The 19308-nt window shown below is 39.0% G+C and overlaps 1 protein-coding gene across 1 annotated transcript in view; it reads right to left on the reverse strand.

The window, feature by feature from the left end:
• The window catches only part of PCLO (piccolo presynaptic cytomatrix protein), a 350197-nt gene that overhangs the window by 113318 nt on the left and 217571 nt on the right, over positions 1-19308 (reverse strand). The window contains exon 11 of the mRNA XM_051622973.1: positions 340-465. Coding sequence (XP_051478933.1) covers positions 340-465 — 126 coding nt within the window. The remainder of the gene's footprint in view (positions 1-339; positions 466-19308) is intronic.

A 19308-nucleotide genomic window follows, 5' to 3' on the forward strand; every position in this document is an offset into this window, starting at 1 on the left:
ATTAAAGTTCTACAAAAGATGTTAATGATATATGTCCATGGTTGGACTCTAGCCATATTGGCTCACCCCCAGCACAGACAGCATGTGGGCACTTTACTGAAGCTATGCCATAATACTGCTCATTATGGCAATTCTCTCTGGTTATAGAAGTCACAAAACAACCTTTTATCAGCCCTTTTCTGCTTTAAGACTCATGGAGGTTTAGAGGGGCTCTCAGATGCCCCTCACTCTTTGCACAAGATTACACCTGTTGTGCAAGAGAGAATGTATATTGTAAATAACTACTGAACTCATCACACTCCCATGGTTCCATTTTTTTGGATAATGCATTTATCTTACCTTCTACCAGCTTTCCTGTCTGCTCTGCATTGCCTCCGGGCAAGATCTTGGCAATGTAAGCTCCAATTTCCCCACTGCTTCCTGGAATTTCTTTCCCACCTACAACTCTGATTCCGAGTCCGTTGCCTGTGATGAAAAGAAAAAGAAAACTGTAAACAGAGATGAGGCAATGAATAATTCACTGGAAAGAAAGAATGAAAGAAAGAAAGATAATAACTCATTAGAGGTTACTGAAAGATGTCACCAAAACTTCTGGCTATGGTTGGAGATTTAGGTTAACTGCAGTTCTATCTGCTACTTTCCCAAAAACCTGATGTAGGGTAAAAGTGTGTCAGTAAAGGAGAAGATCTTGTTGAGTAACTACTGTATAACTGACAAAACATAAATAACTGATTCACTAAAAATTATGTTGAATAATAGAATTGTAGAATATGCTGAGTTGGAAGGGACCCATCAGGATCACCAAGTCCAACACCCTGTGTAGGGCAACTCAAGAATCACACCACGTGGCTGAGAGTGTCATCTAAACACTTCTTGAACGCAGGCAGGCTTGGTGTTGTGACCACTTCCCTGGGGAGCTTGTTCCAGTGCTCAACCACCCTCTGGGTGAAAAACATTTTCCTGACATCTAACCTAAACCTCCCCTGATTCAGCTTCCTGCCATTTCCCCAAGTCCTGGCATTGGTCACAGGAGTGAAGAGATCAATACCTGCCTCTTCCCTTCCCCTCCTGAGGAAGCCATAGACTGCAGTGAGGTCACCCCTCAGCATCCTCCTCTCCAAGCTGAACAACCCAAGTGACCTTCTCATAAATCATCCTTTACAGACTCTCCAGCACCCTCGTGACTCTCCTTTGGACACTCTCCAATATCTTGATGCTCTTTTTATATTGTGCACACAGTACTCAAGGTGAGGCCAATCTTATGTTCTCCTGACAGTCTTACTGTACTGCAAGGGAGTACTTGCATAGCAAAACTATTTCAAGCAAATACTAATCTGCAGTATTAATTAAAATGCATTAAATTGCTAGAAATCCATGTGAAGTGTGGATCCAAAGGATAGCTTTATCATATGCCTAAAACATGCATGCAATTTAGCTAAAAAATTATAGTAGCTGAGGTTTTAGAATCACATAAATATGGAGACAGACAGAGATCACTGAACTCCACCAGCAAAGCTTGTAGATTTACATGAATCTGTATTTTGCAGATGCTATTATTTTCCTTAAATATTTATTTTTAATTGACATCTTTTACATCAAAGGAAATACAAATTATCAGAATGGAAAAAGCCTACAACTGGCCTGTGTAAAGCATCATTAAATCTAAAATATATTCTCCTTTTTAAAAAAATTGCAGAGATGAAAACATTGTGATCACCGATTATTTAAGCTGGAGACAAGAAGATCACTAACCTCCTTTATGTATAGAACAATGAGAGTGAAAAGAAAAAAACAGCCTCATAAAGCTAATCTTCTACATTGCCAATTTTTCATACTATCTTGCTTTTTAAATAATACTTCCGATACAAGAAAAACATATTTGTTCTTTGAGGACAAAGTAAATTTCATATGAGATTAGTCATACTTTGTTCTGGGAATGTAAAGGCTGATTTTCCCATCTTCATTGCAATGACTAAATAATTAATTTTCAATTTATTAACTTAATAAGCCAAACCTGCTGAGTGATTAGACTTATCAGCTAAAGAAAGCTCACGACACAGCCTCTTTGCAAAGATGGATCTTTTTAGATAAATGTTTTTCCTCACAATGCTGTAGTGTTTGGAAAGACAGCCCTGAGTCTGTTTCAGAAGGGTTTCTGGCAAAGGAAGTTCCCACTAGTTTTTCTATCCCTATTGCATATTGGACATTTCCCAGAAAAAGCATCTGAACACACGCCTGGTGTTCAGATACATGCACGGATCCTGTACAGCACAATATAAAGGTAAGGAAGGGCACGGTTGACTCATGACTTCAGGGTTTTAGCGGGAATTACTTAACATGGAAACAGCTCATTCCACCAGCCTATAACAACGGGGAGTGTTCCTCTAATGCACATAAAACAGGTGGGTGAGAGTAACCAAGGAAAACAAATGCTGAGGAATTAAAAGGAAACATATAGGACTGTTCTTACAGTTACAGCATTGCAATTAGTGTACATAGGTATATTTAATGTTCTGAGATGAACAAACCTCTATATAAATCAAGCAGTATGTGTTGCTAGAGCATGCAAGAAGTTCAACCACACAACTAGTGGTGGGGGCTGGTGGCACCTCAGAAGTTGCGTACAGATCAGTTTTGGGGAGATGGTAATAATTCCACATTTCGTGACTTCTTGTAACAATTTGTGTGGGGATTCAGTGACAGGATGTCCAGGTAATGTGTCATCAGTATACGGAACTTCTAGTGAACCATTTCGGTGTTGGATGATGGTCAAGGATGAGTTTCAGAGATAAATAATCTGGGAATAAGCCATTATATGGCTGAGGGCTAGTGTGTGATAAATGGTGTGATAGAACTTGAGTTTGTACAAAGGATGATTAACACTCTTTGCAGCCCAGATCTTTTCCTGTTTCTCTAACATAGTGAGTAACAGGAGAAATTGAGATTGGTATGGTACTACTAGGAATACAGGTAGGAGTTCTGTGTGCATGTGTGGAACATAACTCACCTCTAGATTATATTTATATCCAAATCTGAGATAAAGTTCAGTTCTGTCACATAAAACCATTTCAGAGTCTATATTTTTGTTGTATCTAAGTGGCGATATTTAGCCTTGATATTTTAGGAACAGATAAAAAGATTTAGAGAATATGTAAACTCAACTCTATGTCAACATCTACAATAGATCTGTACGTTACAATTTTACAAAGATTTGATATGGCAAGTCTGTCCTCTCAAATTTATTTTTGTGGGGTTTCTTTTGCCCAGTTCAAAAACCCGTTATGAAAAACTGTGCAGGCATGTCTAGGTAGCTTCAGCAAGAGTTATGAATACTCAGATGCTAGCATGAAATTTTCTATTAAGTTTCTTGACATTTTTGCTAAAAGATTTAGGCAATTTAGCCCTTCTCTACACATTTGTATTCTTTTTTTTCGTATTATTTTCTTTTTTTTTTTTAATTTTAAGCTCTGAGCATAATTTTTAAGAAAGTTGTAAGACTATACACCTGGGAATATGAAGTAAATGCAAATGTTATGCAAAGGAATGTAATAATACAAAAGAATGTAAATCTTTTTTAAGCCTTTTTTTTAACAAGGCAAGTGAACAGCTGTCTCTCCCTGTTTTAACAGCAAGTTAAGAATGTAAAAAGTAACACTATTTCAGCTTGAGGGGGGACCCTCCAAAAAATGTAAAGACATATATAATAGAAATAAAACAATACCACCTAAATACCCAAGCTAATTACAGGCATGGAGAATACAATTAAATTTCTGCTACAAGATATATCCATCATGGTAGTTAATATTCCTTTAATGATAAACATGGTCTGGATAATAACTGATTAACTAAACATATTCCTGCATGGCTGATTTCTAACACAAAGGATTGGATATACAGAAAGAATGCTGTACTTTAAACAGTGGCTATATTGGTACCCTGGGACTGTGCTATAGGAAATTTTGAGATTTTTTTTTTTCAGCAGGATAATTTTTCAGAGCAATTGGAACAGACTGTACTGTTATTTAATTTAATCACCTTATTTCAGTGCAAATTTTAAATTTAACAAGTTCATTTTTCTTGACCTGATAGGGAAAGCAAACCCACCATTCTAAAGATGGGTCTAAATGTACTTTACGAAAGTTGAAAAATAGTCCTTAAAAAGATAAGCACCTCATTGCATAAATGAACACATAGTCCTATAAAAGCACTTTTACTTTAGTCCATCCTTAGGACTTAGAAATTCATGTGATTGCTCTGCATGTTTATCAGAAGACTTCTGATCAAGTACTATTGAAATACTCATTGTTACAGGTCTGATGCTCACAGCTGGGAACTATTAAGCTCAACAAAACCAATAAACAACTATTCTTAGTCTACAACACACACAAACAAGAACCCAGTTACTTGCTCTTAGCCCACACACTCAACATATGGACTTCTCAATGTAACAGTAGGAATGGATGCTTGTCTTTTACCTAGGGGAGTAAGTCTATAAGGTCAGGGTTTTGTCATGATACACTATACTGGTATCTCTACCTCTGATTAATGGGAACAGAATGGCAGAGAGGTGGTTTATCATATAAACAGGTGGACAAAACACTTGATTATAATAAGTTATTTTCCATGTATACAAATATACTTTATATCTATATATATGCACTATATAAAGATTTTAATTCCTAGACATCTTGAAAAGACTTGTGATTATATATTTGCAGGTTTTAGAGTCAAACATATGACTGACTAGTATTAAGTAGAAGCACGCTTGCTAAGTGACAGCCAGAGTGGGGAGGAGGGGGAGGGGAGGGGGTGTGTTTGCACATGTTCTTGTTGCTGGCCAAATCAGGGGGTATTTTAATTTAATTTGATCTGTTTGTACTAAATGAGAAAATTGTATTTAATTGTTATGTTGCAAAAACATTACTAGAAGTAACATTTTAACTTAAATTAGAAAAACATTAAATTCCTGGCAGTCAGAAGGAATTAATTCTTGCCCAATGAGCTTCAAGTGCACTATTCTGGCTGACACAGAAATATTGCTTGCATGTTGCTATATTTTCTCATGTGAGGATAGGATTTCAAACCTGTTTATACTGTATCTATTGAAAATACTCAGTTTACTACTTCTATTTGCAATGACTTTGCCAAATTTATCACCTTGCATGCAGATAGTTTAAAAATATCATAAATCATATGCTCTCTCAGACCTTTTTGCCTTTATTATTATTTTTTAAATCTGTAAGTCTTAATTTCCATCTCTCAGACTAATTCAATATAAACAGACATTCATCTTTCAATTTTAGATTTTCAGATGAATGAACTACTGTTTTCTTCCTTAGAAGACCCAGGACCAGTTAAACATCAAAGAGTGAATCACTGTGCTTTAAGTGAGAGAGGGCACCTTTTTAAAATATAACTATTCATTTTTATTCAAAATATATTCAGGAAAACATCTCTTCAAAGGGAATTTTATACATTTAATAATTTTTAGGATGCTTAAAAGCTAGAAGACCATTAATTAATTGCAAGTCTTTATACTGATCTCACAAGGCTGTAATTCTACACTCCAACCTAATTTTAACTAAAGCCTGAAGATGCAACATGCTATGCAAAAATGGCCTCCAAACCCAAAAAGCCTAATGCTAAACTTTGGTATGAGCTTCAACAAGACCAAGTGCAGGGTTCTGCACTTTGGCCACAATAACCCCATGCAGCACTACAGACTAGGGGAGGAGGGGCTGGAGAGCAGCCCAGCAGAGAGGGAACTGAGAGTACTGGTTGACAGCCGGTTGAACATGAGCCAGCAGTGTGCCCAGGTGGCCCAGAAGGCCAATGGCATCCTGGCTTGTACCAGGAATAGTGTGGCCAGCAGGAGTAGGGATGTAATTATCCCCACAGCACTGGTGAGGCCTCACCTCGAGTACTGTGTACAGTTCTGAGCCCCTCACTTCATGAAGGATATTGAGGTGCTGGAGCAGGTCCAGAGGAGAGCAACAAGGCTGGTGAAGGAACTAGAGGCAAAGTCTTAGGAGGAGAGGCTGAGGGAGCTGGGGTTGTTTAGCCTGGAGAAGAGGAGACTCAGGGGGGGACCTTATGACACTCTACAACTACCTGAAGGAGGTTGTAGTCAGGTGGGGGTTGGGCTCTTCTCCCAGGCAATTAGTGGCAGGATGAGAGGGTATGGCCTCAAGCTGTGCCAGGGGCGGTTTAGGTTGGATATCAGGAAGCACTTCTCATGGAAAGGGTGATCAGACATTGGAATGGACTGCCAGGGAAGTGGTGGAATCACCATCCCTGGAGGTGTTTAAGGAAAGACTGGAAGTGCCATGGTCTAGCCGACGTGGTGGTGTTAGGTCATAGGTTGGACTTGATGATTTCAGAGGTCTTTTCCAGCCTCAATAATTCTATGATTCCGTGAAGATAGATCATGCAACTGAATTGGTTTTAAACTTTGATAAACAAACAAATATGGATATTAAGTCATTACAGTTAACTTGTGAGCCACTGACTTACGTAGCTGAAAATACACATTTAGCAGCTTTGACAAAGATTTCAAGTGCCAGAAAAAGGAAAAGCTCCTTTAAAGAAAAATCCATACTTTGAGAAAAACATTAATAAAATTGAGTGGTCAATATATACATATATATATTATTATTATTTTTGGCAATTAATCTGTTTTGTGGCTTTCAAAAGGACATTTTACTTGTCATTTCCTATCTTTCCAGCCATCCAAAAACTGTTTCAGTGGTGTATATTCATTTTAGACACACACACACATATATACAAAAGTATATTTGAGTAGTGACTAGCAACTTGACAGTAATAAATTCCACCACCTGGCAAGAATCACTGCAAAAGTATTTTAAAAATATCATCATTCAGTTTTCCATAGTTGGAACATTTGGTACTTCCGTGTCAAATGAAACTTCTTTATTCTGATCTTGTGTAGCTCAGTGTATCTCAGACGACTATGAAATCGTGTTACCTTCCATATTTTGTTTTGTTACAGTAACAACATAGCAGAAAGACTGGAAACATAACCCAGCTGTTACACAATAATTTATGTTGCTGGAGTATGCTGAACATAATCTGAGCTCTGCAATTACAATTTGGTCAGTTTTTTCCATTATGAAGATAATAATGACCATGCCAATCTGTTGGCTTTTGCTCTGGTCACAAGAAAGTTCAAGAAATCTTACCATCTTTTCACTACTAAGCTGAGCATGTCCACTGCAGCCATTAAGAGTATAAACAGCCTAGATTTCCTGGAACTATTTCAGCATTTAAGTAATTATTAGACTTCTCTTTCCAAACAAATGTCAATAAACCCTTACAGAAGTTACAAGTTAAAAAAAAAAAAAAAAGAAGAAAGAAAAGAAAGAGAGGAGGGAAACAGTAATTCAAGGCATAGCAGGTTTTTGCTGGTCTTTGGGGTCCTTCCTTTCTATATAGGTGGAAATTTATTTTCCAGGGATGTTTTCTCTTATAAAAGTAAATAGAATTCCATCACTAAATGCACAGACTTATAGTGGTTAATTATTAGGTAAGTCACATACAGTAGCAACAACTTAACACAGGCATGAACATGTAAGCATGTGACCCAGAAGCTCTGTGCAAACATTGTTCATGTACTAACTCAAACAAATATTCCTCTGGGCTAATTTTTCAAAGTATGAAACCATTTGTCTGTCTAATTAGATGAGCAAAAAAAGTAAAGAAGCAATTAGAATGTCCAAGAGATTTTCAGTAATCACACATGAATTTGTGCAAATTGGAATAGGAAACTGTAAGTATGAGCATCAGTAGCTGACTCTTGTCACAGCTAGAAATAGATAAATATGAATTTTTAATAGACTTTCAGGTGAGTTAATTCTTGAGAAACATATTTCAAAAATGCTACTGATTTGGATTTCTAAAAGCATAAGAGCATACCCTTCAAGATGGTTGTTAAAAATCACAGTTTTTCTAAAACCATGGCTATTTTGCCACCTTTGGATGTTATGTACTTTGAAGTTGTAGCTATACAGAAGTAAAATGGGAAATCTTTAAATAGGCTTAAACTGCAAAGCTTTGGTGAGGGCTACAGCACATATCTCTGAGTAGTTTGAAATGGAAGATATGCTTAAACCTCAAAATAAACATTAAGTGTTTTGTTTCAGATCCATGAGCCAAGACACAGACATATCACCGAGGGAAGAAAAGAATCACATTTAACTGTGGTTTTCATCACTTTCTAACAATACTTGCAAAAACAAAATAAAAAGAAACTACAAAAGGCTGAATCACGACAAGGACACAAAAGGGTGACCTATTTTGGGGCCAGCAATGGTAGCAATTAGAAAAATGCATGAGGATAAAGAATGAAAATGAGACATCAGGCATGAAAGATTTTGCAGTGTGCCAAAATACCATGTTACAGCAGTGAGAATACATCCATCAAATCAAACAATGTGAAGTTTTCCAACTCTATTTGGTGTGAACAGGAACAGAACAGAGCTTCCTCTTGTGTTTATTTACTGGACATTATCTCCCCATTACTCCTCCAACCTTATCTAGACCAGACATATGCTAGGGTGTGGGTAGGCCCTTATCTGCTGGAACAATTTTACACCATGTCCCATTGTCTATATGAAACAGAATTATCAGCCAGGAAAAAACAATTACTTCTCCATGGAGAGTTCAGCCTGAAAAGCCCCATGAAGAAATGCAAGCTATTTATTTAGACATCATAGCTGTGATAAAGCAATCTGGAAAGTCTGGAGAACAGACGGAAAGGAAGGATGACAAAGCAAACAAAAACAAGTTACACCACAACCTTGGAAAGCAGCAGGAAAAGTAGTGTGTATCATAAAATCCAGGCTAAATTTTTACTTGCAGTATTATTCCTACACAATACAGTGGAATACATAATATGATGATCTATTTCAAAGCTTGGTTGTCTAAATAGGTACAACACTGTCAAGACAGCGCTCAGGAGAATTGTTTTGGCACTTTGTAAACAAAATTAGCGTAAATAAAGTTGTTTCGTAGAAACATGGTTAAGCCTACTCAGTTATTCCACTTCTTGGCCATTGGCGCAATAAAGCATAAAATGTACATGAGGCCAAATCTTGAGCTAATGAAATTAAAATACATTACAGTTGTTTTAATAGCAGAGCATTGATTTATACCAGCTGCAAATCTGCTTCATGCTGATTTGCACACTGGTTATCATCCTGAAGGATCACAAAGTGTTTTATAAATTAGCATCCTGGAGCACTTATCACATCATACCTAATCAAAACCAAAATACAGCCCTCTTCCTTTGGATGATCTCTCACATCAGAATCTGTGGTGCCATCTGTGGTAGACTGTAGCTTTAAATCTATGTAATAGTTGTAGACACTGAGATTAATCTGTTTACTGATAGACATCAATGGTTCGATAGATTCCACCTACTGCTGAACTTCACCGTTTAAAATGTTAGTTTTGAACTGTCCCATCCATATCACCTTTGGTATTTAAGAATCAATGAGAAAATGTATGGAAATATGATAGGATATAATGTAATACAATATATAACTTATATAGGTGCATGTGTTGGCTAGAACATAATGAACAAACAAGCCTCTGGAAAAAGACTAGTTGTGCATTAAATGCAAAGAAGCAATCACTGCTTCACAAAGTGTGAGAACAGTGCACCTAGCCTTACATTCTTAAATACCTTGTCAAAGCCCCAGTGAAGGGTTGAACAAACCTTATGTCTGACCTAGTAAAACTGTTGTTATGTTTAATGAATTTGGAGAAATTTCACTATCTTTAATAAGCAGGGATGATTTACACCTGCTAAAAATCTCATACAAGATTCTGTGTAAACCTGTCCAACATTCATTTATGCTAAGAAGGAAGCAAGAAACGCATTAATCTCCTTCGTTTTGCATTACTTCTACAGTAATCATGGTGCTAATACTGGGGAAGAACAAATAATATACTAAATTCCTTTTGAAATTGGCAAACTGGAGGACAGAGTTCAGAGTAAACAGAAACATCACTCCATCCTCTGATCTACTGGACAGGAGTCCATGCTACCTGTGTGGGGCTCTGTTGCTATCCTAAAGTAAGATATGCCAATGGTGATACTGGTTTTTAAACATTTTCATAAATGCAGACATAGTGATCTTATTCACTGTAAACTTAGACCCTAGAGTACCTCGACACTTTTTAGCAAAGGCTAGAAAGACCATTTAGCCTTGGCCTTCCTGTCAGGACTGCATTAGTCAAAACAATCTGTGCCCTTCTCCATGTGTTCTGAATTTTTCTCCCTTCTTTGTCATACTGTTCTTGCTCATACAGCTTTATTTATTGAGAAGGCTTGTATCTAACCACATACACTCTCTTTTCCATTCTAAAATTAAAGGACTTTTAAGTAAGTCACAATATACCTTAGATTTACACATCTTAATAGTAACATGTATTGGGAGAAAATACTTTATTTATATCTAGTATTAACTTCTTCTTAAACTTATGCCCATATCCTCTCATCCTCCTGCCATGTATCACTGTGAAGAGCCTGGCTCCACCTTGTTGACAAGCTTCTAACTGGCATGGGATGGCTGATATTAAGTCTTCCCAGAAGCTGTCTCCCCTTCAGGCTGAACAAGTCCTGTCCCTCAGCTTCTGTTCTCAGGGCAAGTTCTCCAGCCCCAGCCACCTCCGTGGTCCTCTGCTGTACTTCCATTTGTCAAGATCCTTCTTGTACTGAGGGTAAGGTGGGGGAAACACTGAGCACAGTATCAAATTAACTTGTGACTTATCGCTTGGAAAAGATTTGAAGCTGGCAACAGCGCAGACAGAATCTTACGGCTTATTCTCAGAAGAGGTATCACAGAGCAGCTGTTCAGACTGTCCCCAGGAAGAACTGTGTGGCTATTTGACAATTCATTTCTTACAGCCATTCAAACTGTGCATAAAGGCTTGCTTTGTGTTTGGAAATAGGAACTGTCCACTAAAACACATGTTGAGACCTTCAGTTCATTGCACATGCTCTTTCCCTGATAACATCAGTCACTAGTGAATGAATGAGGTTAGTAACTGTATCAAATATAGGCTGGACTTGATCTTAAGAGGTCTTTTCCAGCCTTGGTGATTCTGTGTGATTTTTGTGAAATAATTTCTCACCTAAATTGGATCTAAACTCAAGTCTTTTAACAATAAAGTGCCTTCCTCCTATTGTACCCAACTTAGGTTGGTAATAAAATATCAATAATTTTTTTTAAAAATAATAATAAAGAAGGAAGCAGCATAGAAAAACAATTTTTCCATGTTTTAAAGTGGGGACTTGATACTTTTTTTTTTGTTGTTGTTCTTTTTTAAAGAATAGGTATAAATCTTGTATTACTAAGCAAGTCAAATCTTATTTGTAACATATTTGTTTGCTGTTCACACACAAAATTAGTATTTCTTATAATAATTCAACTATTGCAAAAGAAAAAAAATATATTAATTAAGTGCATAGTAATTTACTAGTCAGCTTGCTGTTCGTTCAAATTAACCCTTCAAAATGCAGGGTTTTTTTGTGAAAGAGACAATTGCCCTTTGTAACTGCCTCATTCAATGTAATTATTAACCTATGCACGTTTATGATAGCCAGTATGCAGAGCAGGAAGCACAGGGTCTTCATCTTGCTCTGAGAGTCATTAAGACAATTTATGCCTCATCTGCAAAGTGAAACCTTAAACTGATATTTCTGCATTATTAACTTTCTCTAATGTCCTTGAGAAATTGTCTCACCAATGATATACATCATGAATGTCTCATCTTCTAGTTCCTCAGGAGAATAGGCTGATATGTATTAGTTATGTACAAAACAGATTTCTGATTTGGCTTCTGTGAATCTAATTCTTACGTCCCTGCTTTCCTCTTGGTTTTCCTCAGGAACCTGGGTCCTGGTTTATCTCTAACATTCAGTGTTGCACTGATCTGGTTCTGCAGCCTTTTCTGCGTGAGAGCTATGAAAGCAAATTTGACCTTTATAACCAATAGACACACTGCCCTCTGAATTACCTCCACTCATCTTAAGATCTCATTAGACATCCTTCAACAGATGTTCATATGCTGAAAAATGCATAAACAACTAAACAGCCAAATAGAGTTCATGGAAAGCATTTTAAATTCACATAGTGCTTCTCATATCAAGTTAATGTAGAGAGAAGTCATGTAAATGTGGAATACATGGTCTGTATCTCTAAAAAATGTTTCTATAAAAGAAAAAAAAAATATTTGTGGTCTTTTTCCTTTTATTTCAAAAGGCTGAATGGTAATAATGGTAAGCAATTGTATCTTAATTGCTATTAAGACACTGACACCTGTCCATACCTTTATTTCCATTCCTGTCGTCATGTACTGCCATATGACTCCACTGGAAAACCTCTAACATTGCCTGGCTGTAACAGCTGTGTCCCTTTCTGTTTATGGGGTTTTACCTTCTCTGCCAGGTCTCTGATAAGGGGACAGTGTTTGAGGGAATTATGGCCATTAATCAGGGATTAAATCCTTCCCTAGTGACAAGTGAGTGTTAGAGAAGGGTACTGGGTTTTTGTGCAAAGTATTATCTCTGTTCTTCACAACATTAAACCAAAGAAATAGGATAAGTAATCCTCTAAGAAATTAGGACAAGAGGAGTTAGGTTACACTTCTCAACCTCTGTGCTTGACTACTATATCACATACAACACATACTGTGAGTATATTGAATGTGTTTTTTAATTGATTAATAATCACATACTCATTGAACTTCAGTATTTTGCTGAAAGAACTGAATGTGTTGAACTTGTAGGTGAAAGAACCCGAAATACATATAGTTACTTATTTGGAGACTATGTATAACAGTGAGGGCTTGATAGAGGAAAACTCCAAATTCTCTTCCTGTCTCTTGGGATAAGTACTCCATGAGCTGGCACACTGCAGAGGTGTAGTGCTGTGTGAAGGAGTTAATAACCCTTAGGGAGAGTATGAGGCATCTCTGACGTGTGTACAATGTTACAGCTGCCGTGTCATCCTCTCTGCAGTTTCACTGACATCACTGCTGAAGTGAAGATTGGAGACACAGACTTCTGCCCATGGACTAATTCTCTTCCTTACTCTACTATTAAGTTCATAGCCTTTTCTGAATGGTTTCTCTGCCTTTTATTTTTTTGGCAGAATTTAAGAGGATGCTCCACATGATGGACTATCTGCCTGCTCAAAGGTACATTTTGCTCCCTGGAAACACAGAATACCCAGCATTTGGAAAGGAAAGAATTACTTGTGACTCAGACTACATGAGGCAAAGCAGCAAAAATTACCTGTGACTTAGATGCACTCATTATACCTATAGACATGTTTTCTAAGCAGGAAAACCACTAAGTTTTTATTTTTGCAACATTCCCAGGGGTATTGCCAATGTTTTAATTACATTCAATAGCTATGTCTTCTGTTCACTTTTTCAGATATAACTGTGGCAGTATAAAGCAGTGCTTCTGGTGCTGTGCTAAAAGATCTAAAAGGAACATGAGATTCTCAGTGAAAAGAGTTTCTGGAGCATTAAATTCTGCTACATTATCATTCCCTCATCACTGCCATCATTGCTCTGGCACCTCAGCATAACAAAGATGGCAAATGTTTCTTCTTTTCCTTAATTTGCTGCAAATTATTTGTAAATTTTTGCAGAGAAAAATCTTGGCAATTCTTTCCTATCTATCAGCATTTCCTGAGGAGGGGACATCGCATACACTGGAAAAAGGAGTTGTGAGTCCTAGATGATGGCATCTGATAGAGAAACCAGAAACTTCAGTTGAGATGCCAGCTAGCAGCTATACATTTATTTTTCATTCTGAGTTACTATCCTTGCCATCACAATTTTGGCCCAGTTCCTTGTTCCTTAAACAACTCATTCACATGCTAAAATTTGCAGTAAGTGTTTTGTGTGCAAAATTATGCCAGATTATGTAAGAGACATTGAAGGCATCCGTACTTCAGAGCCAGTTTTCATTAATCAAGAAAGCAAATAAACAAAATGCATGTACACATAATACATAGCAATACAGGCTGAACTTTAAATTATTTGGAACTACTCTTATTATTGATATTCATTATGTGACAATTTCTGCATCCATAATCGGGCAGTAACTTCCACTACAGAATATGTGCAATTAGATCTACAGAATTAAAATTAATAATGGTGATACTGGGATGAAATGCAAGCTTACCTTTATAGTTACAGCTGTGGTATAGTTGTGTACCAAGTATGAGTCATTAATGCTCAGGCTGGCCAAGGAATTCCTCAGTGAGATGAGGTGATGGGCCGAACCGCTGGCCAGCTTCCCAGCAAAGCAGCCAGTAACAGTCTCAGGAGCTCTCCAAATAGAAATTTTGGACAGTTTGGAAGATTTCCCCAGATAAGTCCTGCTGTGCACACACCAGTTAAATGATACACTATTTGTATCCGTAAGATGTGTTTATTAATTCCCTGAGATAGCCTGTCAGTCTCAGGCATCTCTCCAGGCAGCCCCTCCTGTTGTACTGATCAAACTGCACGTAGATCGTTTATATAATCAGTAGAGATGGTTCTTACATGTGTAGAAATGATTATATAGAACAGGCTTGTGTGCATAGCTAAGGCAGAGGATCTTTGTACATACTGTAAGATAATCAGAAACAATGGCTGCTGCCGTGGTGGTCACACAGGACCATGGGCCAGATGACTTATTAGAAACCAGAAACACAACATAAGTCAAGGGAGTCTTCTCTGATACAGCTGAAGATGCTACTGCAAGGGTGGTTGCAACAGAGATTCCCATTGCCACCCAGTGACTGCTGTTCACTGGGAGAGATCTGACTCCCCACGTAAGGTTTGTTGCGGGCTGTTGTTTTTTTTCACATAAGCTCTTGTGCCTACACAAGTAGACTCATAGAATTATTAAGGTTGGAAAGGACCTTAAAGATCAGCAAGTTCCAACCCCCCTGCCATGAACAGGGAACCCTACCACTAGACCAGGTGGCACAAAACCTCATCCAACCTGGCCTTAAAAAGCTCCAGAGATGGGGCATCAACACCTACCTAGGCAACCCATTCCAGTTCCTCATCACCTTTATAGTGAAGAGTTTCTTCCTAATATCTAACCTAAATCTCCCCTCTCTCCATTTAAAACCATTACCCCTTGTCCTATCACTATCTTCTCTGATGAAAAGCCCCTGCCCAGCTTTCCTGTAGGCCCCTTTCAAGTACTGGAAGGCTGCTATAAGGTCTCCCCGGAGCTTTCTCTACTCTAGGCTGAACAGCCTCAACTCTCTCAGCCTGTCTTCACAGCAGAGCTGCTCCAGGCCTTTGATCATCTTGGTGGCCTTTCTCTGGACCTTCTCCAACAGGTCTATATCTTTCTTGTGCTGAGGGCACCAGAACTGTACACAGTATTTGTGAGGGACCAGCCCTTCAGACCTACTTTGGGAAACGGTATCGGAACCCCATTGTAGCCCCTGCTCATATGCATCCCAAAAGGCCTGCCTGGGAGGATGGAGACTGCAGTAATGGCCTGCATAGGCCTCAGGCCTGCATAGATGAGATAACGACAACAATTGAGATAACAACGATGAGGGGTGGAGGGGGCAGAGGTCCACTCCAGCGGCTCACACATGTATGGCTCAATCACAGGTACTCCTTGTGAAATCAAGATTCTAGGCCTATAAAATAGGGGGCTGCAATGGTGGGCTTCGGGAGTTTCATCTACACTGACCATGGACACCGAACCTCCCTCGTTGGCTGGACCAATGTCGCTGGAATCAGGACTGGTGATTTTCCTGTCCTCTTTATATCTCTCACTTTATCGCTCTCCTTCTGCCTGCCTCTTCCTCTCACCTTTTCCTTCTCATCCCCTTTTCCTTACTTAATGTATATATATGCGAGCGGTTTTGTTCAGGTTGCTCAGTATTAACTCCTACTAGTGTAATAAATGTGTTATTTGTTATAAACAGACCTAGTGTGTCGCTACACCTTAATCTGATCAAGGGGTATTGGATGGTCGAGCTTGTACTCGGACCATCATACATTAACTCTCTCTGGGAAAAGATGAGGTCTGAGAGAAGGATTTTGGGCCCAGCTGCACATAGGCTCCTCTCTGAAGGAAGTCTAGAAAGCAAGGGGGTTCAGTCCTAATCTCCCTGGGCTGCCCAGTCTGAGTTGTGACACATACAGGACTGGATCCAGCTGCACCCAGGCTCCTCTATTGCAGCAGGAGCTTAGAAAGCAAGGGGGTCCAGTTCCAACCTTCCTGGGTTATTAAATCCAGGCCGTCTCAGTATTCCAGGTGGGATCTCACCAGAGCAGAGCAGAGGGACAGAATCACCTCCCTGGCCCTGCTGGCCACACTTCTTTTGATGCAGCCCAGGATGCAGTTGCTCTCTGGGCTCCAGCACACACTGGTGGCTCATGTTGAGCATCTCATCAACTACCACTCCCAAGTCCTTCTCCTCAGGACTGCTCTCCAGCCACTCTACCCCCAGCCTGTATTTGTGCCTGGGGTTGTGCCGACCCAGGTGCAGGACCCTGCACTTGGCCTTGTTGAACTTCATGAGGTTGGCACTAGCCCACCTCTCTAGCCTGTCAATGTCCCTCTGGATGGCATCCCTTCCCTCTTGGGTGTCAACCACACCACACAGCTTGATATCATCAGCAAACTTGCTGAGGGTACACTCAATCTCACTGTCTGTGTCTCCAACAAAGATGTTAAACAGCACTGGTCCCAATACTGACCCCTGAGGGACACCACTTGTCACCTGCCTCCATTTGGACATTGAGACATTGACCACAACTCTCTGGGTGTGGCCATGCAGCCAATCTCTTATCCACCGAGTGGTCTATCTGTCAAATCCAAAGTATAAGGCAAACAGTTAAATGGAATGGCTCAACACCTAATTTTGGTCCTTTTCATAAGAAAGGGAAAAAGAGAGAGTAGGAGAAGTAGAAAGAGGTAGAGAAAGAAAAGGAGAGCAACAAAAAGAATGTGAGAGAAGAAACAAAGAAAGATAAACCAGCCAGCCAACAAACCATAGCATCTAGATTAATATCCAATAATCTTGCAGTGAGGTATCTGCAGTGGTATAAGAGTAAACATTCCTCAATTTAATTATATTTTATGTAACTTTTGCTATATAACAGATTTCTGAGTCAGACTCTGCTTAATAGCCATTGCCTAATTAATAAACAAAGACAGATAGACAGATAGATAGATAGAGAGAGAGTGAGAGAGAGACAGAGAGAGAGAGAGATTAGTTTGCAGATAAAGGTTAATAAAAAATGAATTCTTTATAAAATGTGAATGAAAACCATGTGCGTGGCTATGGGTGAAGCCATTTGGAAAGCTGAAGGCTAAGCAGAAAGCACTGTGGATTTAAACAGAGTTTCTGTGTACTTCAGTCCTTCAGATATTGAGAGAGGGAGAGAAAGGGAGGTACAAAGTCAAGGAGTCACAGTAGTTCAAAGATGTACAAGGAGTGAAAAATACAATGATTTCTTCCTGCTCAGGTCCCTCCTATTGGTAGTCTGTTCCACTTTTTACTCTTTTCTGTACAATATTCATTTAAGCCTTTTCATATTTGCAGGGAAATCTGTATGTATATCATATAGAAGTAGGTTTGTGCAGGCCTCCAAATGTGTATCTTGACTAAAAACCAAAAGTATTACTGCAGCTCATAGACACTAAGCCAAGCTTGCTTAGTCAATTAGAATTTAGCAATCCCAGTGTGGGCTATGAAACCTTTGCAGAATCCTGAGTGAATATTTTTGAACATGTGTGATCTCATGCTGTAGCAAATCTCATGTTAGCATATTGTCTCTTCTCCCTGGTAACAAGCAACAGAAGAGCAAATGGCCTCTAAGTTGCACTAGGGGTGGTTTAGATTGGATATTACAAGAAATTTCTTCACCAAACACTGGAAGAGGCTGCCCAGAAAGGTGGTTGAATCACCATCCCTGGAGGTGTTTAAAATATTTGTAGATGTGGTGCTTAGGAATATGGTTTAGCACTGGTAGAGTGCTCAGTAGAGTTAGGTTAATGGTTGGACTTGATGATCTTAAAGGTCTTTTCCAATCAGACCAATTCCGTGATTCTGTGTAAATGGGAAGTCAGTATCTACACCTTGGTTTTCCAGTCATAAGTTACAAGATATTTATCCTGATGGACAGTATATTGCTGTGGTTGCAAGCACGAGAGCTCATAGTGAATTTGGAATAGGTATTTTACATTGCACAAGGGTAAGCAACTTGCATAGCAGAGCAGGCCTTCAGTAACATTAAATCCTGAGCTATACACAATTGTGTGGTTGTAATCCCACTTGCTGAATAAGACAGCGGGTCAGATCACAGCATTACTCATTACCTCACAGAGCAAAGATCTCCACTAGGGCATCACAGAGCTCCTATGGATTGCAAGGGCCTGGGGTGGTGGAGGTTGCCGCAACAGCCAGACCCCAGGAGTCTTTCTGAATCCTGAAATCACCACTGGGTGTTACACTGACTAGCAACTAAATACCTCACAATATACAGAACACTCATTTAACACCCTAAATGTGAGGTGGATACCGGGGGTGGAAATGATCTAGATTTTACTGGCAGAAACCCTGTGAAAACAATATTTAGCAATTCAAGTAAGTTTGTGCCACTTTCTACTTAATGCTCAAGGGAACACCTATGCTGGCAGTTGGTAATTAGTTCTACACAGAAGCAGCCTTTGGCACACACTACTAAGAATTTTTTAGATAAGTTAAAAGAAAGCCTGACAGCTCCACGACCAAACCACTTAAGGCATGTACTTCTGAAAGAAGAAAAAGAGCACATTAAATAAACCTTTCTGTTCCTTATCACTATTATATGTGAGAAAGAGTGCAATTCCAAAAGCCTAAACAAACCTCACCTGTGCTAGATCTTGTAACTGGATGCGTTTTCACAGAATCACAGAATGGTTTAGGTTTGAAGAGACCTTAAAGATCATTTAGTTCCAACCCCCCTGCATGGGCAGGGTCACCTCACACTAGACCAGGCTGCTTAAAGCTGCAATTTTACAATTGGATAACATGACAACATCCCATTGTGTTCCTGCTCACAGTCTGGGCAGTGAATGAATATAACCTTTGCCATTTTCATATCCTTTGCAAGTAGACTCAGACTTACACAAACATTTGAGTTAGCATTAGGAAAATGATAAGAAATTTGAAGTCCTGTGCAAAATGTCTCCACGTGAAGATATGACAGAAAAATGGGATCTGATTGTTCTGCTATCCCCTCTGTAGAATAGTTTCA

This window comes from Apus apus, chromosome 1, assembly GCF_020740795.1.
Source record: "Apus apus isolate bApuApu2 chromosome 1, bApuApu2.pri.cur, whole genome shotgun sequence".
Classification (NCBI taxonomy): domain Eukaryota; kingdom Metazoa; phylum Chordata; class Aves; order Apodiformes; family Apodidae; genus Apus; species Apus apus.